Genomic DNA, 27266 nt, shown 5'->3' with positions numbered 1-27266 from the left:
AGCGATGATTTTTGTTATCTATATCCATTAAATACCTTTACACATAAAAAAACAACACATATCATGATATAGATATTTTTATTACAATTACCATCTATCTTAACCTTATATTCCAATTTGTACATTTATACAGATTACAATGATTTGCTTACGATACAGTGAACCATAAATACACCACTCAACCAGGTCTTTGAATACACTCTGTGTTTCTCCTATGTTAGCGGTGCACAAGCTTAGAAGAAAACACATTTAAAGAGCTTGGGGTCAGAGTCAATTTGTCATTACATTTCTGACACCCTCGTGGAAAAATGGCTCTGAACCAAATGCCAATAGTTAAATGCTTTACTCCATTTTGGCACAAAGCATGTCATGAACTCAAGGGTATAAAAATAGCCATTTTGTTTTTTAATTCTACAATATATACATTAATATCTGCACTGTTAAATAAACAGTTTAGATGGTGTTTCATAAATATGCATTACTCTGAAATACTTTATTACTTTACTGGTAGTTTGTAATGCTACAGAAGCGTACACCTATGAAGAATTAGAATAAGGACTTGTGTCTCACACAAACACCTTGATAAAGTGAGTGCTGTGAAGCATTTAATAGCAAGCAGTTGTTATTGCATTTTAAACAGTGGACAAGAGGCAAGTGTATGGCAGAGCATTACCCAAAACTGAGGATAAGACAGTAATGGAAGTTATGAAATTATACAGTTTTTCCCCTTGTGCCCTTTCTTCTTTTTGGACTTAGTCCGTTGGCCATAAGGGGGAGAAGACATGCCTACCACAGGGCTGGGCAAGTCATCAGTGTAGTAGTGTCTATGGGGCCTGGGCTGAGGGATGGGCTGGCCTAGGAAAAAGCCCTCCTCCTCAGAATCAGAGGAAGAAGAGGAGCATGTGGAGCACCAGTCATCATCATCCCCATACAGCCCCAAGAACCTCCCCATGGCTGGGCCTTGTAGCCCATAGTCTGACAAAGCAGCAGGACTGGGTTGGCCATGGAAGGCTTGGTGCCCCTTGGGACCAAGGGCGTTCCCTCTGTGGTCCACTTTGTAGCACATTTGGGCCCTTTCTTTAGGCAGAAGGTTAAGAGCATTGTCAGAGCGAGACTTGCGACTGCGGCGCCTCCTGTGGTGGTGATGGTGGCGACCAGAGGGAACTTCCTGGCCTTGCTCCTCAAAGTGGTACACTCTACGGCGAGTCCGTTCGCTCATAGGGGGCTGCCGCATTGGGATGTCGCCATAATGGCCATTGTCCACCACATCATCAGAGAATTTGACTTGCTGAGGCCTAGACTGTGAACGTGTCCTCCTGAGGGCAGGAACGTGAGGTTTGGGTCTGTCGTCTGGCAGAGCCACCTCCTCCTCCTCTGGAACATTCTCCTCCACCTCCTCCTCCTGCTCAGATACAAGGCTCTTAAGGGAATTTGCACTTCTGTGTAACATAGAGGAGTTGAGGGTTCCCATATTACTTGTTTTCTCACAGTCTTCTGTCTCCAGTTCATGGAATCCTTGCAGGGAATATACCAAAGGTCTATCTTTACTATCACCATCTACTGAGGCTCCTGGAGAGGAGAGAGAAAAATTATAAAACGTTTGTACATGGACTCCAGAATCTGTTCTAAAAACCATCCACAGCCAACACAGAAAAGAATATTTTCTATCACCTGATTATGTCACATCTACTCACCAGTAATATTGGAGAGAGCCAGTGAATCCATGGAGTCTCTGACACTCTGGTCAGTTTTCTTGAACTCGTCCGTGATACACTCCAAAGAGTCATTGTACCACTGCGGCTCCTCTCCCTGGAAGCCTCCTCCAGCCCCATGATCCAGCTCCAACTCCTGGATCTTTCTGCTGCTCGCTGGGCCTGGATGGCTACCGTAGGCTGAATCCCCTAGCCCATCCTGTGACTGGGCCCAGTACATGTTAGCCTGGTACTTCTTACTGGCCAAGCTCCCCCTCCCTCCTCCACTGCCACTAACAGCTTTAGAGGACTCCTGCTTAGATTTTCCATCCTTTTCAGCAATCCAAAAATCTGTTGGCCTGGAGTCATTGGCTTGCTGGAAGACCCCGTGTTCCCCAAACTTTAAAAGCAGCTGAGTCATGTAGTCTTCATGCTCAGCCCACTCCTCCTCCTGGTCCTCAGGTGCCTCAGTCTCCTCACCACGTCCTCTCCAGAAATGCTCATCAGATAAGTTCATGTGGGCCAACTTGTTGGTCAGGGTGTCATCAGCGTTTCCACTGAAGCCGGGGAACTTATAGTTGACAGAAGGCGAGAAGAGGAGTGACTGTCTGCACTGATCGGCTGAGCGACTGCTCTTGCCCATGCGCACACTGCGGCGGGATTCACGAGAGCGTGCTGACTGGAAGGCAGAGTCGGAAGAGTCAGAGGCATGGACATCTTCCCCGAGGCTGCAGGCCTTGGAGCAGTAAATACGACCCTGGTGTGGCAGGAAGGGGCAGCCCAGTAAAGAGCTCTTACACTGGGCACAACTGAAGCAGCTCTCAGTGGCATGCCAATGAAGCCCATCATAGGTCATCTGGGCGTGATCAACACCTGAAAACAGGGAAGCGTTGAGATGGTTAGCAATACTACTCCAAAGATTAGATGATTGTAACAGGCGTTAAATTTTAACTCCAGAAAATCATCATCTTACCAATGTGATCTCCACAGGCCTCACAGTACTCTGCATAGAGAGACTCAAAGCAGCCACAACAGTATGGTCTGCCATCCTTCATGATATAGCGCTGGCCCCCCAGAATTGTCTCACATTCAAAACAGGAGAAGTGCTTCATGTGCCAATGGCGCCCCTCTGCCTCTGTGCACTCATCAGCAAAAATAATCTGTAGATAAAGATGTACACCGGATGAGACAAAACAGCTATCTGTTTGCCTCCTGGCTGTCATCAGTCTGTACATTCATGTTGAATTTATTCAAGTCAGCAGAGGAATAAAATAAAAGCTATTGCCATCCCAGAGGAAATTTGAAAGACCATAAACTTCAGACTCTGGATGTTTTTCCTCTACTACTTTGTTTTTTCTCAGTATTTCAGTCTTGTGGTTTTACCTCGTCGCAGGCTGAGCAGCGTGGTTTGAGTAGCTCGGCATGGTGCCTTCCACAGTGGATCTTTCCATCGTGGTAGAAGTAGATCAAATCCACCAGTAGTTCACTACATGTGGAGCAGGCAAAGCATGCGGGGTGCCAGCACAGCCCAGGGCCTGCCCTTGAGGCAAACACTGCCATTTCTCCCCCGTTGATGTTTTCACCACACTGCAATATGCAGACATGATCACAAGGTTGGTTATAACATCCTAATGTTACTCTGAAAATGCACATTAGCTGTAGATTATTTATTCTGTAATCAGGTTATGTGAATGCTGCATAGGTAACTATATCCCTCACGCAGTCCATCACACAACTGCATGAAGAAAGCTTTGGCTTCAAGTCAAATTTGCTCCTCACATAAGACATATTGTGGCCCACAGAAACTAGATCATCATATGGCTTCCAAATACATTTGCTCTGTTGATGAAGGGGGGAATATGTGGCCCATCTGTGCATGCCAGCCAATTGGGTTGTCCTAACTGCAGTCCCAGACTGGTGGATTTGTTTTTCTTTCCTGACTATATACTCCTGACCGGTGCATCATGTGAGGACATGACTTTTTCAATCATCTACTCTGACTTTGGATAGGTCAGGCAGTTAGAAAGAAGAAAACAAGAGAAAACAATCTTGTAGAAAGTATGAGTGTCTCGTGGAGAGCTACATCAGTGGGACTATGTTTTGACAAGGTTTATGGGCACCCTCTGGCTGCTCAACGATCATTGTAAATTCTAAGTGAAACAGTGTACTAGGCTGCTCCAAACCGCTCAGCAGAGAGCACTTTTTAGTCTGCAGAGTTGCAAATCCAGCATGTGTTTCAGGATCTTTTAAATAGCATGGCTGACATTGAGATCTTTATTTCGGCTTCCCCTCTGGGTCTTAGTTAAAACTGGATACAGAGTAGCCAAATATCCATGGAGGAGATGCACAGTGAACAGGCAGCAAATCCTTTATTCAATACTACAATTTAAGAAGGCTTTTGGATTTTGAGAGAATATGTGCTAGGTTATTGGCTTCAAAACAACTTCATACCACTGTCACTCTCCCAGTCCTATTCATATTTATGGGTGTTAATTATACATGCAAGATAGGGAACGTACATGTTCACAAATGCTGTCCAGAAGGTTGCGGGGCAGCAGTTTTATTGTGCCTCTCCCGAGTGCTTCCTTCTTCCTCTGGACACTGAACATATGTAGCTCCTTCTTCTCCTCCTCACTGAGGGACTGGCAGTAACGCACCTGGGGAGGAAGGTGATAAGTTATAGTTAAGAAAGCCAATGTCCCAATCTCACTCTTTCACATCAAGAAACATGACGATTCCTTCTTTTAAACGTCTAGTACTATTTAAACAAACAAAAAAAAACTTGCTGAGGGGATATTAATTTTGTTCAAGTGGTTCAAGTGACCTTTTTATATTATGCCCCCACAAAGATTCAATTGCATGACGACTGTCGGCCACTAATAAAGGTTATAAACCTTTAGGTAAGTATAAGAGAGGTCGAGTGCATACCAGAGCATGCTGAACAAAGGCAACTCTTGACCCCAGCTTGCCCTTCCTACACCCCCCTACATATCTCCACCCACAGTCCCTGATTGAGAATCTCATTTTTACAACAGGCCTTTTTGATGTTTCCCAAAGCCTTAACAAGAGGGAAAGCAGACGTTTACACAAACAAGGCCTGTGTTTAGAGTGAAATCAAGAGGACGGGCAACAAAGGACGAGAGACAGCCAAGTTGAACTGTGGTGCCACTGTGGTGGTGGCATCACATAAAGCCTCTTTCAGCCAGCATCTCTCTCTCCTGCTGAGCAGTCCTCGTAAAAACCACTGCTATGACAGGAATCCTACTGGTGGGGGCTCCCGGCAAACATCATAAAATCATCAAGTCAAAAGTCACATTGTACCCACAGTACATGTCTACAAGATTGTGGAACAAAAATCCCCCAGTGTGATGTCAACATGAATGCCAAGGGCTCACATTAGTGGGATGGCATGGAAATGGCGAAACTTTTCATGCTGTGGCTTTAGCGGGCAGCAACAGATACAGCTACTCTTGCAGCATATATAAGAGGACCTGCTGGGATGAAGTTTCTGATGCTTACATTTACGACCATGCACGCTAAATATTCTCACCTCATTATCATGCGGTGGCAGTTGATAGAGGAGCTGCTTGATTCTGAATTTCTCTCCAGGACTGTTGACATAGGGGATCTTATCCTCAGGCAGGCAGGAGAAATATAACTGGACCTGGGGAGACCATGGCATGGAGTAAGGCGTTGTGAAACACATTCTGTCTGTCACCAAGTAAAATTAAAAAGCACCAGGACAAGATTTTTTTTAAATGTGATCATATTACTGAAACATTTTAGCTGAACTGAAAGGTTGAATGAATCCCTACACAGGACAAATTAAACTCACTCGAAATGATACATTTTCATGAATGTGTGGCCATCAATCTGAACATTGAACACGTTTTTTGGTTTCCCAAGAAGTTAGGATTTTTTAAATCCAAATTTTCATCCATTTAACTGCAGCAATATATTATTGTTATTATCTTGGACAGAACAGCACATATTTATGAACACAAATTCTTTTCCAAGAAGGTAAAAGAAGAAACACATTAATTTTCTATGAGACACATTCTGGGACAGCTCTGTGTGAAATGTATGGAAGACTGACTTTGTGGAATCAAAGTGTTTGTTTGAGTTTTTTCAAACCCCCAGATCAGATTTATTTCAAAAGGACGACACATTGTATCTTTGATGATGGCACTGGATGAATCATTTTAATCTGTGCTAAACAAGTCCGAACAGGTCAACAGGTCAAATCAGTTTAAAGGTTGTATTTTTCCAGTCATATGCTTGTCTCTATAGGGACAGGACAAAGCAGCCTGTCGCGGTGGCACTTTGACCCTTGGGGCTGGCCACTGAAAACTAAACTTTATGGAGGGAGGGGCTATTATAGCCAGCCAGATAAAGAGGTAGGATGTGCTTGTCTTGTGTGTTGGGGGGGGCTTCCTGCAGCTTTGGCTGTCTAGAGGGGGGTAACAGCAATTTACCCTGACAATCAACCCAACGTTTGCCCCCCACCATAAATTATGCACATTTTCATGCTGCTATTACCCCTCATCCAGGTCCTTAGGGGCTGGGGAACAGTCAGCTATCACCTAGGCCCTATGTGTTCCTTCACTGTAATGATGACCCATAATACATGGCCCATTCAGGGCAATGGCTGCAGTAAAGGCATTACAGTTGACCCATGCATTTTCTAAACAAAAGGCCCTGCATGTTTAGGCTTTAAGGTTTTCTGTTGCTGCACCCATCCCTTCTTGCCCATCACCCCCTCATTGCTTCCATGTGTGTTGTTTAACAAGGGAAGCGGGATGGAGAGAGATGGAGTTTAGGAGAGGAACGCGGCAAGAAAAGAGAGAGAGAGAAATGAAGAAAAAAACAGCCAATTTGGGAAAGTGCCACATCACACTGGCTGCCCCGTGGACACAACTAACAGCCCTGCCTGTGTGGAGGAGAAGGCTTGTTAAAAGACGGCCCCTTGATTCCTGATCCTGCCAGCAGCAGTAGGTTCGACCCACCGAGTCCTCATCCTAACAGAGAACTATAGATAATCACAAGCAGACTTTGCCATACCGCAGTTTGTAAATAAAAGTACACACATCCTGCCTGTAAGTGGCTGCCTGGTAAAGTCTGACAAGTCTGCTTCAAACAAAGGGACCAAGCAAAAGTTTTATGAAATATGGTGTCTGTCCCACAGGTTCCATTATCCAGAGACTCTAGTTGGTATGTTATTCAGTGGTGAATAGCTTTTATCTGGGCCAGGCAAATGGGCTAGAAGGGAGTTAGAATCAGGTCAGAGCTGTTTTTATTCTCTATCAGGAGGATACACCAGTATTCATAGTGGTGATTTAGGGAATTAGTGATTTGTGAACCAATAAAATCGACACCACAGTTAAAGAGAACAATATTGTACTTCAAGTCTTCTTTGTATTACGAGAGGGCCACCCAAAGCTATCCAAACTAAGCAAGCTTGTTTAAATTCAGCTCACAACACCTTCATGAATTTCATGAACAAAGCAAAAAGGATGGCCCACTGGAAGCAATATTTTGCTCACCTGTTCAGGCCTAAGGCCAGGTGGTACCCAGGCGTACTCCTCCAGCGCACAGCCTGAGTCATCATCGGAGGTGGAGCTGCGCTGGAAGCCAGAGGTCAGCTTACTGACTTTCTGCTCCATCATCAGTTCTCGCTGGCGTGCCCCACCCGGGAAGCCAGCCGCCGACACTGTCGCACTCGCCAGGCTCATCAGACTCTCTTTTTACTAGACAGACAAAGTAACAAAAAAAATGGAAGGATCAGGGGAACAAAGGAAAGGGAATTGGGATGAGGATGAGAAGGGGAGGGAGGATTGAAGTGGACAAGAAAACGAATGTTTGGTTAACAAGCCATTACATCAGCCAGTTGCCACATAATGTTATCCTCACCCCATCTAATCCGCTTCTCTCATGTCAGTGCCATTCCACTGAATGTTAACCACTGGCTGAATCACACCATCACTGTCTCTTTCATGAGGCCCACACCCCCCCTTCAGAAGCCCATTATGGTATTTGAGCAAGCTTTTCTTGGTTCACTTCTGGTGATGAGTCTACTTCATAAAGACACTCATAAAGAGAACTATACCCTTTCACTGCTATTGTGGCGGCAGTTAAACATGTGCCCTCCTCATGTGGCTTTTGAGGATATAGAGACCATTAGGAAATTCCCAAAGCTTCATGAGGTGACGTCCAATCTCATTATAGTGACAATAACAAGCAGTTTGCCATTCATAAATATACACAGTGGATTCAGAGTAGCTTATATGTACCCCCAGTCTTGGGCAATGTTGCACAGACCTCACATTCTTTTCTTGTACAGTAACTTAATTTGCCATAGACACAAAATTAAGAACAACACCTGACACAGGCTGTTTCACCTTATCTGTGGAGCTTAGGGTCTGAATGAGTCATCATTTTAACCTGCTGAGGTGCTACGTCATACTATGTCCCCAGAGGGGCCACCACATGGGATCTGACGCTGACTTGATCTGTTGAGCCTGAAGTCTGTATAAACACAGGCCTGGCCTTAAGACAGGGCCACCATATGGAGAATGTCCACAAGCCTGGTCTCTCCCTTCATCTCAGCTTTTTCTTTGGGCTGTTTGTTTTCCAACCTGCCGCAGTGAGTGTCTGATCATCCTTTCATCTTTAAGATGGACAGAGCAATGCCAGACAGGTGAAGTGGTTGGACAGGGAGGGATAAACAGAGGGGGGATTGGATGGATGGGGTCGACTGATACTCCACTGGACACTGACAATGCAACAGAAGGAAAAAAATAGATCAAGGAGATCAAAGCCTGGCACAGTGTTGACCTATGTGTGTGGTGGCAGTGGTAATGCATTTCTTCATAGCCACACATTTGCAGGCATGACTGTCTTGCAGTAGTAACAAATACAGGGCAAAATAAACTAGTACATGGCTGGATAAAATACAAAAAATAAGTAACTGAATTAATTATGTAATAATTGTCGAGAATAACTGTAAAGTGAACATATTGTTTGTACTGCCACTGTGGCCACAACTGACAAATTACAAACTGCAAGCCGATTCAGTAACTTGTAAAATAGCAATATCAATCTGAAGCTTGCTAATATTTTCTGAGAGGAAGTGTGTTTTTTGTTCTTATAGTTTCATGGTGGTGAGTCAGTTCTTTTTCGCTAAGTTTGTGAAGCAGTCAACTCAAAAACTTCATTTGTTTAGGCTAATTATGAATAACCATTAGTCACTGACCGAATCACTCCTGAGCCGTTATAAGCTTTGCAGGACCAAGCAGACATGGAGATGATGAATGCGTGTTCAGTTGTGGTCATTTCTCACAGGCCAAGGGCTCTAGCTGAGATCAAATGGGAGCTCAGCCAGCGTCCAGCAGCCTGGCTCTTACACCACCTCCCCCCAAAAGCCTCTACCCCCTATGGCCGGTAAGGGCAACGAGGGCCGCTGAGAGACAGCTGAGAAAACCAGACACACTCAAATGCAGCCTTTGAACACAGGGGTGACAGTAAAGGGGCCTGAAAATCTGCGCTCTCTCCCGGAATGATATATATGCCTGGCTGCCCTTGGGAGTGTGTAGCTCTTATGCATACATGAAGAGGGAATGCACACATTTATGCTGACGCCAAGTGGACACAGGCGGCTGCAGGCTATGCCGATCCACACACATGTGGCACCATAAACACCTCGTCAGAATTAGCTGTATGCTTGTGTACCCTGCTTCTCGTTTAGTGACGACTCTCTCTGAGATAATGGCGAGCCGCACCCTCCTCCCCCCGCCTCCACACACATTACATGGCAGGCCAGGCAGCTACTGGCTATTCATATCAACTTATCCTACTCAAGGACAAGTCAGCCCCCGTGGCCTCGCCACTGCCAACTACTGGCATGCCCTCATCTAGCCTGACCAGTCAAAGATAATCACAGTTAAGTGTGACTGATACTGGTGGCAGTGGACTTGTGGGCTTTTTTTTGGAATACGTGACTGCATTGTACTACAAAGTGTCAAGTCAGGCGGACTGGCTTATGACATGTCCCATTAAAACGCCTCTAATGTCCTGAACAATGGCACCTTTGTAAAGGAATGCACTGAAGGCTTGTTCCATCAAGAGCCTGTTTATCTCCCTTTTTTACTCCTGAAGATATGCTGTGTTATCTCCATCTACATGACAGTTAAAGCCCTCAAACCCAGATAACCTGTCTTCAGAGTGACAAATAAGACACTCTCTTGTTCTATTCGCATCCATTGACTTGCAAATGAGACCAAAATAACCTGCAAAAATGTGGCCTTGTTTGAGAGTATCTAGGGTTTCACGTGGGAGATAGCTAACTATAGGCAGGTTCAGTCAGGAGCCAAGAGACTCCAAACTTCACAGCCTCACATTTTATCAGGCACGCACTCACTCATGCGCTACATTTGCTAAAAAGATGTTTGCTTTCACATGTTGGCCAAGTCTCTGTGTGGATGTCTCACACAGCCAAACCTGACTCACAGGAATGTCAGGCTTGAACTTCAGCCAGGCCCGCAAAAAGGCATACAGGATGTACACGGCTCGGTGTTAGGCAAAACCCCTTCTCATACAACCACATCTGCTCGCATGCTAATTTTTCCTTCAGATGTCATGCAGTTCATTTCCTCTGACTTTGCCTAGAACGCTTCCTTAACTTTTTGAATGACAGAAGCACTGAGCCAACTAACTTAACCATGCTTATACTGACTTGCCAACTCACTGACTCATCACTTGTGCTGGCTTTTTAAGTATTTCTTCGAACAAGGGACTTATGGTTTGTGAGATTAGTTTTTTAACTCCCCCCTTCTCACTGTTCCACTACCCCTGCCCTGCCCTCCTCCCACACTTAGCCAGACCCCTGCAGTCCTGAATGTTTAACAGCCCCTCACTCTTTTGTAAAGGTGCTTGTTAACATGGCTTTGGGAGCTCCAGGCCTGCATATCTGACTGATCTGCCCACAGAGGGCCAGAGGGTGGCGGGGGCACTATCAGGCTGAGGCTAAAATGGGGTGACTGACATGTATGAAAATGTTAATGTGTCTTGCTCCACAAAAGGCGAGGAAATTTAAGTCAAGGCAGGTGAAAGAGGGCAGCTCAAACACATCCTTTCAGTGAATGAAGGTTTTAAAGACTCCCACAAGCATGTAGAATGAATGAAGAGATCTGTGTTTTAGAAAAAAAACTGCACAATGACTAATTTTTTTGTTACACAATAAGCTCATAATGCAACAAGCTCTATGTAACAAGCTCAGTGAATGAGTGGGTGCAAACTTGATTGATTCAGGAACAAAATAACCACTGATTTGACTTAATCCTCAAGAAAGTGCTGTAGAGACTCAGCATCATGTGTTAACTACAGCGTAATCACATTTATCACTTTATGGAATACAAACCTCTCACAAGACCTCATACTGAGACTGACCCATAAATTCAGCCACCAGTGACATTTTAAAAGAGTATTCAACAACACTTCAACCAGAGTCCCCCAAAATCCAGACACTGCAGCCTTGGATTAACAACCCTTGAGAGAGTGCACAGGAAAAATAAGCAGCTTCTGGTCTGAATTACTGTCTATATTCCTCTAGGAAGTGGATGATGGACATGCACACAACCCAACACAGTGCTCTCTGTCAGTTTAGACTGGCCCAACATGTTTAACTTGGCTCCTGCGAGCTCAGCAATGTAGCATAGGCTGTAGTTGAAGAGAAAAACAAGATTTTCTGTTCAAAGTCCCTGCTTACTTGAACTTGAACTGAGACAAATCCGTTTCTCTTTATGTCAGACAAGATATGTCTTAACTGTAGCAAAAATATGCAGCATATTATTAGCTCTCCCTGTACACACAAATATCTTCAAATGACTATTGGCACTTAATATGTTTATCTCTTTGAAAAAATGTCAAACTGCAGGCCAGATCTGATTTGTTATACAATTAGATTGTTGTGTAAACCAGCAGCCTTACAAGTATACCTGTAAACCAATGTTTAAGGTTAGACCTGTAATTGAAAGATCCAATAAACCAACTGTGCTGGAGGTATCTGAAAATGGCAATGTGAAACTACTGCTTGAATATAGAAGGAGAACTTTAGAGGAGCTTGGTTTAGGCAGCATCGAGCTGCTACATGGCTGAAGTTTGGTCAACTTCTGGAGGCCACCTTTCACGGCCGGGGGAATGTTTCTTTTTTTTTTTTTAAAGACCAAATGGATGGGAGTGACATCCCCACAGAGATCTGCACGAGGGAGACCACCTGCATGCATGGGCCAGACTGAGACTCAAGACTCAACACACACGTGCTGCTGTCACATAGCAGACATCAAACACATTTACATCCCAGTGCATTCAGTTTGCAGTATAGGAGACCAGTGACACTGTTTCACACTATCTTAACTGCAGAAATGTTCTAAAGGCATACTTTAATTTACAGACAATAAGTTGCACAGAGCTTCATGTCTACCTATAATATGCGGTATGTCTTGTAAATCATGCAATGATTAATTATTAAATCATCCTCCCACTAAACTTAATAATTCAAAGGATTTTATGTACATGTCCACTCTTTAGAAATCAGCATCAGAGACTTGTTTCATTCAGCACCAAAAGACAGTTCAGGATGAGTTATGGTGCAGTACTTTAAAATCTCCACTTCATCAAGCCAAGCAGTTTTTCTTTCAGCCTCACAACCACCGAAGCACATTTCTTTGAGAAACCCGATTGTATCTTCCTCGGTCATTTCCCTGTTGGTCTTACCTCAGTGTAGACAACTCTCCTGAGGCGAGTAGGAAGAAGGATCTTATCACCACTATATCCGGTCCTAGATTCTTCACCAGCCTCTGGGCTCCATATCTGTGCAAGATCCTCAGAGCTCTAATTCCAGGACAGAAGCAGTCAGCCTTCTCTACCAGAGCTGTCAGCACAGTAACAACCCATATCAAAGCTGAGGCTGTAAAAAGTCAGGGAGATGTCTGTCTGAGTGCGTGGGAGAGAGTGTCTGAGAGGGGAGTGTGCGCGTGCATGTACATGGAGGAGCTCAACCAGATGGTCATCCCACCCTTGTCTCTCTCACCTACTCCTCCTCCTCCTCCTCCTTCTTCCCCCAACCCAGCCCCCTTAACCTCAGCCCGGCCCCTTAACCTCTGAACAGCCAGTTACGGCAGGGTATGGGAGAGCAAGGCGTCTCTCCTATGCCGACCCTCCCCTCATACTTCAAACATATGCTTCCAAATGAGAACCACCGGTAGAGCTCCAGCTCACAGGAACTGCGCTTTTAAGTAGCACATCAGTGATGGCAGAGCTCGTTTTACCACACCAACCGCCCCATATCCACAACAGCTTTCGCATGACATTCTTCTCTCTCCTTCCCTTTCAACAGCTCAGAGATGTGGGGAAAGTGGTGAACGATACAGTCAGGCTTTGGTTTATCTGGTGGTTGCCTCTCTCCCTTTTTTTTTTTAGCGCCCTGAAATGTCACTAAGTTACAGAGAGCTGTTTGCCAACTACAGCTTTATGATTACAGAGTGATTGTTGGCTTGGGTGAACAAAGGATGCTTTATTTATCCCAAAACAGAAGATTGCTTCCTACCATCTACAACATCCTGGCTCAGCCTCAGATAACCCTTCCCTCTAACTCAAGATGATGTCAGCACGTCTAAATGAGACTAGCTATCAGGCTTTTGACATATAAATCACAGAAATCCTACACAAAGCAATTACTGCCACCACAAATCTGTTATTATCAGCTTAACATTGTCTGAATGAGGGTTAAAAATGTCCAACATAGTACTGCTCAACTTTGTGAGTCATACAAAATGTGTACATGCAACTATACTATGGGAATCTGTGAAGTCATACTGTAATGTAAGGTTCAACAAAACAGTGACTCTGTATATATTTGCTGAGTTCACTGAAATGGTACAGAAACTACATGAAATTCAGGTCAAAGCTTAAACTGTGAGTCAACTGAGAGAAAAATTAATCTGCAATTATTTTGGTAATTTTACTAATTTTTAAAGCAGTTTATCCTCTCAAATATGATGATCTTTTTCTTTGTTTTCAATGACAGTAAAGAAGCCTCATAGGCTTTCAGTTTACCTTCATCATGAACTGGAAGGACAGGAACTTTAACTACATACGTGTTCTATAAAACACTAATGTACATAACTGCCCATCCATTGAAACTCCCTGGAGTTGACCTCTGCCTCTCCTTCACCTCTGCAGGAATGTCAGAGCATGATTCTTTTCCTGTTGCCTCAGAAAACAAAAGTGACCAATTCAGGTCAAATCCTGGACAGTTGCACCTTTTGCATCCTTTTGCAGTTATTTAGCCGCAATGTCAAAGTGTTACTTTCTCCCAAAAGGACATGTTTTATAGTGTACGTAATTGTGTCTTAGATACTGTAACTGCAAGTTTATCCCTTTCAGTGTGAGGTTTTGTTGTGGAGTTTTAACATACTTTAAGACCGTAAAACAAAGCAGTAGACCATTTTACTAGAAAGCAAGGAATCTATTAAACAGCTAAAATTGCTTTCTTTATAAACATTTTAGCAGCTGTTTAATTTTGTGGCGCTGACGTCAGGATGTAATTCTGTGAACTGTGAACACATGCATGAAGCATTTACACTGTGGGTTTTTTAAGTGGAGAGCTGATTACCAGGGTTCACGAAGGTCAACACTGTTAAGTAGGGGACGCAATGAAATAGTTTGGCAAATGAATCTTCAAATAGCTTTAAAAATGTGGAACAAGCACTGTCAACTGACCATTTAACACACAATCAATGCTAGTACACAGTGTCCTGACATGTGGAACGCAGCATATAGACAATGATGTTCTGTTGTACTAAATGGTCAGTAGACCTACTGGTATGCATGTGCTGTTGAATCAGAATGTCAGTCAGAGAGGAATGGCAAAACATGGCCACTCATTCCTAGTTTAGCTTACTTGTGCGTGACTGACAGCATCTGACTGAGTGTCACTTTTCCCTTCCTCTGCACACCCACACACCTCACATTCACACCATTATGTGCTGAAATATCACATGGTGGGTGGTGTATGGTGACTGTCATTTCACCGTCATTTGCATTTAAATTAAAATGCAGCTTAGACCTGTAAATGTTGCCTTTGATGAAAAGAAAATGAGTTAAGTTTTATCCAAAACAGAAAAAATATATGAGTGAATAAACTGATGAAAATGGGAGCTGATGTGCATTAACCCCTGCATGGTGCATGTAGTGTAGGTGAGTGTGGGTGTGTGTGTACAAAGCCATTGTAGCAGCCAAGGCCAGAGAGGAGAGGCACCCTTTCACAGCAAACTTCAGGCCTTTGTACTGGCCCAAAAGACTCAGCACCCTGCCCCATTAGCAAGTCTTAGAGGGGAGGGACAACACAGCATCCTGCCTTTGGAGGGGGAGCGGGGGGCATTAATGAAATGCAAAGCTAAGATGGTAAACCAGTCTGGACAAAAGTTGCAGACCATATTTGGCAACACCAGTATAAGTAAACAGAATTGTTCCCAATAGCCTCAAAATGTAGAGATGAGTGGGGTGTTTATTCCACACAAGATTTTGACACATTAGAAGCTTAAATGAAATGGTGTCCTCCCTTAAAGAGCTGAGGATTTTAAAGAAAGCTGGTTACTGGTTTAAAATTTCAAATTTCAAAGAGGCAATCACAGACATCTCTGAAGTTCAAATGTGAGGACTCCTTACACTGAAATTGCATAAGAGAAACAATGGCCTTTGACAGTGAACTAAGGCATGGACAACTATTTAAAGACATCTGTGGATTATCTGTCCAATAGGAAACCTGCATCGAAATAACAACATCCTGAAATCATACTGAGTTTGTACGACTCTATAGTTAGAAGTAGTTAGCTGCGCAGTTCAAGGTTCGCCTCAGATAGTTGAATAATATAAAGATGGACAAGTCATGCATCCCTGACCCTTGACCTTAGAGAGCACCAGATGACCCATAAATCTATGGCCCCGGGGCTTTACAGCCCATTCCCCTGTCATAGCCACAACGACCTGAACAGCACCTCACACCTGGTCTGCACCTTCTCACCGCTGTAAAAAAAACACCCTGTGCTAGCGGCGAGGTAGTCCATGACCAGCATGCCCTGACAATGACAGGGCAGGGATGATGATCATCAGAACCAACACCCTGACGATAAACCTGCATTCTTCCTCTGGTCCAAACATGTCCTTGAAGAAGGGGACCCATAAAACATGGCAGCTAGTCAAAGCTGAATGCTATGTATATCTCACAGTAAGGATGTAATCCCCAGTGTGAAAGACTGTGCAGACACTGACACTATGATGAATTAAAACCTGGTGTAATCTGTTTAAACAAGCCAATTTTGGTCCTAACACATGTCATAAATTGGGGTACCAAGGGGCAGAGGGAAGGTCAGTCTCTAACTTAGCATCATTGATGACCATCGTTGAGAACAGCTCTCACTGGTGTGTGAGCTTCCTTATAAAAAGTAGGCATTCTCAAGGTTTAAATGACTTGCCAACGGGTATTAGCAGGACACAGGCCCAACAAAAGCCTCAGTTATAAAGGCCAATAAAAGCCTATCACTCTACTGTAACAACAATCCTTTTTACGCCTTGAAAGAGGGAGGAAAAGGTCAACTGGTGGAGCAGTCAGCGCATTGATATTGACTTAGCTAGATTGGCGCTGACAAACTCAGGTCAGACTGTGGGCTTGTTAGCCCTATAACCTTCACATAACCCCTTTTTACTGTTGCGCTCTGACACATTGGAGGCAGCTGAGGCCAAAGCTTAGATCTAAGCTTAGTTTCTGACAAGAGACATTTGTAAAAATTAAGGCAGAATATCTACTCAATTGACACTTGACCTTCCCAAAGATCATGTGTTTCTCAAGAGCACTGACTATGAAAAATCAAAATGAGAAACATAAAGCAATACAGATTTATTGGACTAAATTGGTATGGAGATATGGTTACGTTTGAACTTTTCAACTCTGACTGAAAATCTAATTTTCTAACTTAACCAAGCAGCAACAAAAAAGCTCATAATACTTAAATCGTCAGTCTATGACCAAGCTGCCTGTATTTGATTATTAGATTACAGTATGTAATGCTATTGTATAAAAACAACACAATAATTGTTAAGTAGATGATGTCAGTTTGAATGGTCCTGATTTCATGGATGCAATCAATGAACATAATACTTATCTACCCATTTATTTCTGCTTTATTTAATTTGCTGTAACCCTGTTGCGTTGTGTATGATGTGATACAACATGAATGTCCAGTTACCATGGAGCAACCTGTAATATATGACACAACACACCTCTGCTGAGCAAAGCCTGGTGACAGCACACTGGTAGTTTCTTCACTTTATCATAAGTACACTGCTCTTTAACTGCTTTTCCAAACATTGCAGAGCTGTACGATCGGGACTGGTCATATTTCACCCTCAATTTGACACCCTCTCACCTAGTTGTAAAAACTGGACCTCATTGGGAACAATGGGAAGTGGAGCTACAGAGCTCCCGGGGCTGTTAAAGGGAGGAAGCCCCTTTATTTGAGGACACTATAACACTATAAGCCTGTGGCTGTCTACACACCGAGCGGGCGAGGATGAATGGGTTGCTCTTACACTACACACTTGCATTGACAAAAGCACTGGATCAGCAAAGGGCAAAGCCTGTCATGTGTGGTCTCTGTGGACAAACTGGAATGAATATAGACATAAAATTACAAAACAGCCCTATTAACACCTTAAGCCAATGAGTCCAACCACCAGGTCTCTGTTTCCACCATCATTTTTTGAATTTCAACAATAAAACTTTAATATTTTCAGCACCCTGTCAATGTCTAGGTTCAACACTTGTGACCTTTGAGACCTCACTAAATTTTTATCTTATGACTCACACTTTCAGAAAGTCACACACACCACTTAAACCTCACACGTCACACATCTGGGCTTTTCTCCTCAACTTCACTCAAAGTTCAACAGTATATCCTTCATATGGCAAGAAAACTATTTCCTGTGTGTTTCCAGCCCCAGGGCTCAAATGGACACATGAATGAGCCCCCACCGTAACAAAACAGGCAATACTCAGGCAAGAGAGCTAGGAGCAAGTCAGGAGAGGATGCAGCCTCAAAAAAAGAAGAAAAAGTTGGCAATTCCCACACGTGGAAGCATTTTCCTGAGCCGCACAGCTTCAAAAGGCAAACCATGGAATCCAACAATACTCTAAAACAGTTAAGAGCTGCTCAGTCAGGATCCCACTAATGATTAACATTCCTGGAGAAACACTCCGTTACAGTCTTTTTAGAGTGTTCTAATTAAACACATGCTCCAGTGCCACAGCACAGAGGGAACTCTGAAGACTGAGAGCGGGGATGCTTCTTTCCAGCTCTGCTTAATTGGACACAATTTAAGTCATTAAGGTGGTAGTAAAAACAGCAGAAAGAGCAGAGGAGAGGCCCAATGATCTCCCCTGTAAGGCTCCCTGTTGCTCTGATGTTGTTGACCCTTTAACCTCCTCATGTGACTCACATTTGAATGTACAGAAAAAAAATATCCTAGAATTACTTTCATTAGGAGATGTACCACTGGCTGCAGAGACCCATTAGGATTTGTCTGAGCCTGGATGTTGGATGAATGTCTAATGTATTCTCATGTCTGAAAAGGACAAAGAGGTTATGCATGTATGGAGGTCCTGCATCTTGTGAGGCAAGCTTATATCTGATTATCTATGCATCTGCTTGCCACACTGAGTTGGCTTTCTCTCTGTCTTTTGTGGCTTTGACGTATATTTTGATATGTCATCTATAGATGAATCATTGTGACATAAATCTTTTTGCAGTTGTAAAAAAATGACTAGGTGGGACAGTGGAATGGTAGCACGCATTAGGCAACAAGTAGAGTGATAGCCTAAACATTAGTATCTGATAATAGTTTGGCTTTTTCCACAATGCAAGAAGTTTTTTTTAAGAGAATGGAGCTTATAGTTACTTTAAACTAAGGATGCACTTATCCAACTTTTTCTCTTCCACTGCCAATGTCAGTATCTCAGTTCACTGTATCTGCCAATACAGAGTGCTGATCCAGTATCAATGCTCTCATTTTCCCAAATTTTAAATATGCATACCTCACTGTGTGAAATTCTTTTACTCCTTTTATTTTTATGTTAGGCCAAGGACTACTGCGGCTCTAAAAACTTGAGTCAACAGCCTGCTCTGACTAAATGATGCATCCATACTCTAAACAGTAATTTGACGCAATGTTGATTTCTTTTCTTCTTCTGTCAAATTCAGCACAAAGATGAAAATATTGCACAACTTAACTGGGTCTCTTTATGTAACTGTGTAATTCTGAGATGCAAACTGGAAAATGGGTGGAGTACAAAGGCCTGATAGGATAGGTTTGTGAGTTGTGAGCTGGAACGTGTGTGTGTCACATATGTGTGTGTATTCATGTCTAGAGTGTTCCAATCTGAAGCCCTCAGGAGGCCTCGGTCAGTTGAACTGATATAGAGGCCAGACATGGGGTCATTAGTGCCTGGGATCTGTGAGTGTGTGTGTATGCATGTGTGTGTTGGCACAATGTATGCATGGAATGGAAAAAAGGACACAACTGGCTGCCTTATCACCGCCGGCCCACCCCAAATTAAGGATACCAGTCCTCCAGGGCAACGCTTATTCTTAGAAACCTCACATGTAATACGTCTGTGTCTGTCAGCATTAGTTTGTTATTTCTGGAGCTGCTAATACTGAGGTCACTAATGACACCGAACCATTTTCAGCCAGCATAAAGGAACATGTGATAGAGTGGGGATATACACTGTGTGTGTTTTGAATAATAATAACCCTTTCCATAAAATCTGAGCTCCATTTTCTTCAAGTTTTATTCCTTTTCAACATCATGAAATGTTCTCTCTTAGTGGTCAAGTGTGTGTGTTTGCCTACGGACGGGACACACGCACAGATGTACACATCTGGTGAGCCACTGCTCTTGTTTTCTTTGGGAGCCCAGCCCCTAACAGGAAGACAGTGCGAGCATAGCAAACAAAAGCTCGGCTCTTTGAACTGGCCTCTCACCAGGAGCTGCCGTCAGGTTGTTGTGGCCAAACGAACTGTTTCTGTGTCAGCTCAGTGGGCCCATTGTGGGCCCCAGGCTGCTGCTCTGCAAGACATGTCCTCAGTTGGCCTTTGTCAATATTGACCCATCTCTATGTTCTACAACATCTACCTTTACTGTGATGACTATTTCCAACTGATAATAACACCTTTCTTCTGTGATGAATTATAGGAGGTTACAGTGCAGTAAATGTTAAACATCTCCTGTGATAGTAGAACTTAATAATAGCTGTCAAACTCACTGTAAATGTGAGCGCTGAGCAAGAGTGGAGGTGGGAGAAGACAGTGGATAGTCAGTAGATTGCAAACCAATTTAAGAGACAAATTGCAATTAAAAATAGCATTTGACAATGTCTGATGAAAAAACTGAACAGACAAGTAATACTGCTATTAAATACCTGACATCATTCAAAATTATTGTAACTGAGGCTGTGCAGTTTAGTTTACCTCTACTCTGTATCTCTTCATACAGACAAGTGGGTACATCACCTGGGGGTCAATGTCATTGATTCTGATTCCAGTTCAGTTTATCAAAACTAACTCATTTTTAATCCTGCTTCAAATTTTTTGGTGTAGTTGGCAAACAAAAATACGTTAAAAGCAAAAAACACTGTATTTTGCACTGATTTAGATGGCCATAAACAGTGAGGTATTTTGATTACTATGCAAATTTAAGAAAAATATGTCATATCAATGTATTTTTCTTGCCTTGTATTGTACAACTTGAATGGCTGCTGTTTTACTTGAGTTATAAAATCTAGCATTAGCTGATCTGGGGGAAATATGACCACAACTGGGGACATTAATGACACTGCATTCTTAGATGTTGCTGCATGAAATTCCTCCTTTGCATGAAGCTATTTTTGCTGTATCAGTATTTGTTGTTAACACAGTAAACACAATCATGCGTAACCAACAGTCTAAATGGATTCACACAAGATCCAGACTCTGATTTTGTCATGAATTCGGGAGCAAATTCAACACATAACTGGGTTGTTGATAAGCAGCTCCAACCCTGGTACAATAACTATTTGTAACTGCAGTAAATGGATTATAATCATGTCAATGTGCAATTCATCTGGAGAAAAACTAATGTAATGCTTGTCATAATGAAATGTGAGGGGGTCTAGTGTTTCATTATGAATGTAAAACATCCACTGTATTGCAAATCTGCTGGTATACAGAGAACTTGCTATTCTTGGATGGAAGATCCCGTCAAGGAATTATCTTTGAATAAATGGACATGAAAAATTCCTCCATTGCTGCATAGCAGCAATTTAAATCTTTTCCCAAGACACAGCTGGTAGGGGATAATGTATTGATATATTGCTTTGTGTTCCTGTTAATCTTCTTATAGTGTATTTTGGGAGATTCTTTAAATGAGTTATTATAATTAAATTCAGCATTTTGTGATTTGGGAATTGGCTTTCACTCCTGTATGCATAAAAATGTTTCGAAACCTGATAAATGACGTGGTAAAATATGACAGGATCAAAGTCTTAATGAGTAAATGTTCTTAGAGGAGTAATCTGGCTGATATCCAGCAACAGTCCCCGCCGTCTGTAACTGTAACCTTTCTGAAAAATCTCAGGAAATACCTCTGTTGTCAGTCCAAAAATCCCTCACCCTGCAGAGCCCATTTTTAAACCCTGTTGACCTTTTCCATATCATCCACGCTCACTGACTCCACCCCTGTGACAATGCCAACAGGGCAGGAGGAACAAGAGCCACAGGAAGGGGAGAGTGGGGGTGTGTGTGTGTGTATGTGTTTTGCATATTTCCAGCCAGGGGTCCGGAAAGCTTTAACTGAATCCCCTGTTGTGTGCTGGGGAAATGAGCTGGGCTTTTTAATGACTATCTCAGGGTAATATGTTTTCTTTTGCTTCTAGCCCTGCGATGCTGTGATTGCTTGGGATGGATCCCTATAGATGTGGAGGACAGAGGGACAAACACACCCTCCTGCAGGCAACTATGTTTGTGTCAGGTTGGGTCAGAACAACTTTCCAACAACTCCATCACTAAGGCTGCTGACATTTGGCATCTTTACATCTGTTATTCCCCTTTATAAAAGACAGACATGTTGATAATAGCTAGTTTCGTAGCTCTGTGCCATGGTTATTATCCATTATTCATTCAGAGTTGAGCATCATGCCTATACATGGTGGTGATAATGAAACATGTGTGTCGAATATGGCTTTCATCATCCTGGTGGTCTGATGGTTGGTCCCGCAATTATGCCGTGTGGTTACCAGAGATCTGCTGGGGCATTAAACTCCAGTGTGTGAGCCAAACCCGTTTTCCTCTAACATCATCCTGCAGCTCCTAATAAACAGAGTTGTGCCTTGAGGCGCTACATCACTAACTACCTTTAATCACTTTAGAATAATGCTTAGCATGTGCATCCAATGTGTGCCACTGCCTCAGGCAAATACCCCTGACTCTCATACATGATGCCGTTTGAAAGTTACAGGCGGGGAACTTTACCACACAGCATAGCACAAAGTTATAATCTCGCCCACAGACAGCAACATCCACAGTGGTTATCCCACTCTCTCTACAACCTAAGTGTAACACTGCCCTAAATTTGACCATCCAGGCCACCGTCCATTCAGCCAGGCCCAGTGCCCATAGATTCGGGGACCACCGGCGTTCAAATAAGCCATATTTCATCCAGCCTCCTGCCAACCTACCACAAACAGTTTACAGTCAATGGGCTCTGCTCTCTGGAGTTTGTCTATGGCAACCTGACTCCATGCCACATCTCTCCATCCAGAGCCATGAAAGACTGGCCTCCTCTGACAGCTCTTCACAACACACAGCCCTGTCCCGCTCTGCTTTTAGCTCTGCTGCGGTGAGCTGGACCACGTCTGGGGATAAAAGGCTGCCAGAGTGTTTGGCTTGCAGGCGATTTACACGGACGCAGGGGTGATTCATTCTAGCTTCGCACAAACAGGCCTCTGTGTACATTTAGCTGGTTCTGGGCTTTTAAATCAACAGAGGGAAACGTATACAGACGGGCACTGGGACTTATATTCTGCTCATTCACACTCAGCTGGGCGTCTGCCACACATACATGCACTCTCCAACACCTACAGTTGCACACACACATATAGGTGAGCACTTTGTCTCTATCCATCTCAGACAAACACACACACACACACACACACACACACACACAGAGACCACAACATGCCCTACTGTTTATGTCTGAGACTGGCTTCATGTCTGTGATTTGTCTCCACCTCCATCCCTCTTGCTAGATACTAAGTCTCCTGATGTTATAACTAGCTTCTCTAGTTGAAGGCTGTATTATGGGGTACTCATACAAAATGCAGACCCATCTGTATCTGTTGTGCAATCCTAAATCCTACATATTTAACAATGCACTTTGGTACTAAAATAAACCATTAACATAATCCACATTCATTAAGGTAGCATTCGTAAACATCAGGTCAGCTGAGGAGGAGGATCAGAACTGTTTCCATTGCTGTGTCCAAGAAATATTACGATAAGACCAGCTACTTTACTTCCCTCTTGAATTCACGCACAAATCTTGAACAAAACTTTTCTAAAGTCATTTGATTCTATTAATGGTACCTTTGATTCGCATCGAGGCTTTGGAAATGAGACGTGAACCGACACCATGTGACACGTGGAGCTGCTCCAAAAGCACCACTTGTAAATCACTTAGTCTATAAATAACTTAATAATCACAGACTTCTCACCTGCAGCAGATTGAAAGTATAAGCTCAGCTCACATCTCCTCTAACACATGCCTCGCCTGCTAGATCATCTAAACATTAAATGAGTGCAGCTGTGAATTATGAGATCCAGATTTCAGTGGATATACAGTGTGTCAACACATCAAATAACATTTACAGTGAATATGGTTATCATTCATTAGAAATTATGTGGCAACACAGTACTTGTTTGAGATGCTGGATGTCAGATGAGGCCCACATGCCCTCATTTAACCGCAGGCCTCAGTGACAATAGCTTATTGTTGAAATCACTATAAGGATTTATGTGCAGCTTCACTTGTGTACATTATTTTTTTGGACATTACACTTATCTGGATGTAAATGTAAAGTGGTCCATGTTGTTAAAACAATGCTACTGATGAGTTTCTGCGACCCTAGGCAGTGAAGCCGTCTGCCTCCCTTCTAGCCACTAGGTGACACCACCACCTTGGTTCTCTGCTCTCTCCTTCCTGTATCTCTGTGCACAACACTCACACTCACTCAGAGTATTTCTTTTCCTTTAACGGACAGTGTTTGGATAGAATGTTTAAAAGTGCTGTAATCATGGACATGAGTGACCACGTTTGAAAATAGCTTCTGGAACAATTACAGCAGTATTTGACCTGGTGAATTACACTTTGAAGCTGACATTGTGCAGAACCTGCAGCTAATCTCCTTCCTTTGAGCTGTTAAAGTGCTCCAAGTCCTAATTACATTTTTTTTAATCCACTTTCACTCGAATTCCCCTACTTCACCACAAATCACCTCCACAATCTAGATATTTAATATGTCTGAGTAAAGACCATGGCATGTCCTGGGTCTGTCATCTCACCTAGGTGACAGGCTTCAGGTTGAGCTGTTCTAGGATCAGCAGAGCTGTGTTTTTGTCAGCTGTGGCCATAGTGACAGATTTCAGGCCAGTCTGACTCTGCGCTCAGTCTGAGCCAAGTGGGTCTGTCATTCTGTTAGCCCCCAAGAGGACACGCACAGGACTTAATGGCTTATGGTGATGTTTACTGTGGTCTATTGAAAGAAAAACATTATTTTAGACAGCCTTGGTTAAATATAACAGTGACTGCTCTCCTGTGCCTTGTAGGTCTAACACGTTTCATTTTCCTTTTTTTTTTTTTTTTTTTTTTTTTAATCACAGCTGAGAATGGAAACGTTTGAAACTTGAGGGTGTGTCACTGTTCTCCAAAGGAAACACTTTATGGCATGTTTAGCTCTGTGAGAGCTCCATAAGGAGTGATGAATTCATTCAAGCAGCTTGCAGCAGTTTTTCTTTAAAGAGCCAAGAGCTGGCTGCAGTGCAAAAATGTGCATTTTAATAAGTTGCTTTGGTTCACTTTTAAAACCAGTCAGTGAGTTTCTGGGAGCTAGATACAAGGCAGAATAGTGCAGATCACATTAGCATTGACTTAAGACTGTTCTTAGTACAAATCATTCTAATGAAAAGTTGCCAAATGTATTAATTTACATTAATAAAACACTGTAAGAGTAAATCCTAACCCTAACCATTCAGTTTGTTTATTTTTGTCAGTTTCTTTGGTCATGTCGTTCTAACCTTATCCATCAAGGTTAGAAATGAAGAAAGTGAGAGTGCCTCCTCATATTGTATGTGGCCGGGGTGTGTGACCACATTCTCCCTCACTCAACAGCGCTCTTGACAGCTATGGAGCCCTGCAGTGGCGGACAGGCAGCGGTCACGGAGCGCCGACCAGTTGTCACCAAAGTGACAGGCGACAGCTGAGTCCATACATCTGGAGGCCCCGGGGGGACTCCACACGCCCCACGTCTTTTAAAGTTTTTTTTTTTTTCATCGCTAGAGAAATGAGGTTACTCTGGCTACACGCGCACGGGGAGAAAGTGAAACGTGTCTCTGCTGCGTAAAAGCGCAGAGGATGAAGAAATTAACGCCAGTTTGATGACTCTTTTGAGCTGACCCAAGTGGTCTATGACCTATGGGCTGTTTTCTCACTATATATTGTTCAAAGTGCCATTTGTTTTTCTTATTAAAGCACCAAATTGAGGTTAAAATGTACACATTTCTCTTTACCATAGCAGCGATGGTGTCTATTTAGAGCAATTTCGACTTGAATATAAACTTTACCATAAACCCATACATAATTTAGAAACTGAAAATAATGTCGAAGGACAACTATTAAAAGAAAACAAAAACTGTCTTGGTCCACTCACCCCCCCAAAGCGTTCAGTCGCAGAGTTAGGAGTATCCAGAACCAATATTCCTGTGAGAAAAGCGATTCACGCTGCGTCTCATTGGCATTAGATGAAAAGTCCAGAGAGGCTGCACCACTGTGCCGCAAAGCTGAACCCAGAGCTGTGCAAAGCGATAAGCTTAAACCCCAAATACTGACTGCATTGAAGAGGAGCGCTGAGAGAGAGCCTGGTCTGACTTCACCCACTGTCACCACATCTCAGTCATTTCAGTGGCACACGGTGCGCTGTGGTGTATGCTCCTCTCGGCGGTCACAGTGAAATGACATTAGCGCTGCGACCTGCCCATTGGCTTAAACAAACGGCTCCCACCAATCCTGGAGAGACGGACCAGTCTGGAGCACAGTGGACAAATGCTCCTGTGAGTTTAACTCCTGCTGCTGCAGAGGGGAGTTTAAGAACTGTTTGCGTAATTTAAGTGCTTGGAAACTACTGAGTGAGTTAATCTTCCTTTATTGCCTTTACCTATATGCTCTCTTTACCTCCATATGAACTTTTGCTTTTATCTAGTCTCTCTCTCTCTCTCTCTCTCTCTCTCTCTCTCTCTCTCTCTCTATATATATATATATATATATATATATATATATATATATATATATATATATATATATACACACACACACAAATGAAAAAACTGGCTAATTAACTAACAAAGACTCCACGTGCACATACCCCCCTTTTTGAACCTCTATCCCCTCATTTTGTCACCAGATCCAGAAACATGATCTTTTTTTTGCAAACCTATTTGTCCCTCTTTCCATTAATATGAAATTTCCACAATGTTCTTTATGTTCTCCCACACAGACTGTGTAACACTACTCCTATTTACAGTGGACTGTGAAAGGTAAGTCTATATGCATACACTGAAAAGAGGCTATAGCCTGGCTGTCTATTGAGTTGGACAAAATGTTCAGGGATGATCAAAGATTTGAAGAGAATGGCCACCACCCATAAATCAGTGCATGACCCTAATTCAATAGTGAAGACTTGAGTTTTAACTGCACTCAAAGTCACGCAAATGTTGGTTCCTGTAAATTTATTTCTGTTGCAATGAATCAGCCTAATGTTTTAGTTAAGTTTTATCACAATCCCAAATGCTTCACATTAGTAGTTCAAATGAACTTGTGTGCCGACAACCTAAATACAGCTAAGATTTCTGACTGGGGGACCTTTAATGAGCTCTCTGACCTGCTGTGACCTGCTGTGACCCAGATAAGGCCTTTCCATGACATCGAGAGTGACACTGCGCCCCAAAACAACTCCGCCAAAGCTGTATTATTTGTAGTATTCGAAATCAGGATCTTAAAAACATCTTTGGAATTGTGACATCTTTCTAAAACCAAACCTTTCGACAGCTGAAACATGAAACACGAATGCGACAAATGCATCAATTTAATTTGTTCCCTTTGACCTTTATGGATCGCTCTTTCACTGGAACAGACGCTACATCTCTGGCTGACCTGGGT

At 43.1% G+C, this 27266-nt stretch overlaps 1 protein-coding gene across 3 annotated transcripts; it reads right to left on the bottom strand.

Moving 5' to 3' along the window:
- Positions 1–61: 61 nt before the first annotated feature.
- Positions 62–26149, bottom strand: prickle1a (prickle homolog 1a). 3 transcript variants are annotated; one of them, XM_051073226.1, is made up of 9 exons: positions 25762–26149; positions 12462–12578; positions 7235–7438; positions 5242–5355; positions 4211–4348; positions 3075–3278; positions 2665–2851; positions 1695–2564; positions 62–1569 (listed from the first exon to the last, which is right to left on the bottom strand). In XM_051073226.1, the coding sequence occupies exons 3-9, from the start codon at positions 7421–7423 to the stop codon at positions 704–706; spliced, it is 2568 nt and encodes an 855-aa protein (XP_050929183.1). In that variant the 5' UTR covers positions 7424–7438; positions 12462–12578; positions 25762–26149; the 3' UTR covers positions 62–703. The 3 variants fall into 3 exon arrangements, with proteins under 3 accessions (XP_050929183.1, XP_018540103.1, XP_018540104.1); XM_018684587.2 differs by lacking the exon at positions 12462–12578; XM_018684588.2 differs by lacking the exon at positions 25762–26149 and having other exon boundaries at positions 12462–12795.
- Between the last annotated feature and the right edge of the window lie 1117 nt (positions 26150–27266).

Source organism: Lates calcarifer, linkage group LG10 (assembly GCF_001640805.2).
Source record: "Lates calcarifer isolate ASB-BC8 linkage group LG10, TLL_Latcal_v3, whole genome shotgun sequence".
NCBI classification, from domain to species: domain Eukaryota; kingdom Metazoa; phylum Chordata; class Actinopteri; family Centropomidae; genus Lates; species Lates calcarifer.
The sequence above is the reverse complement of the archived record's forward strand: the minus strand, read 5'-3'. Positions and strand labels throughout refer to the sequence as shown.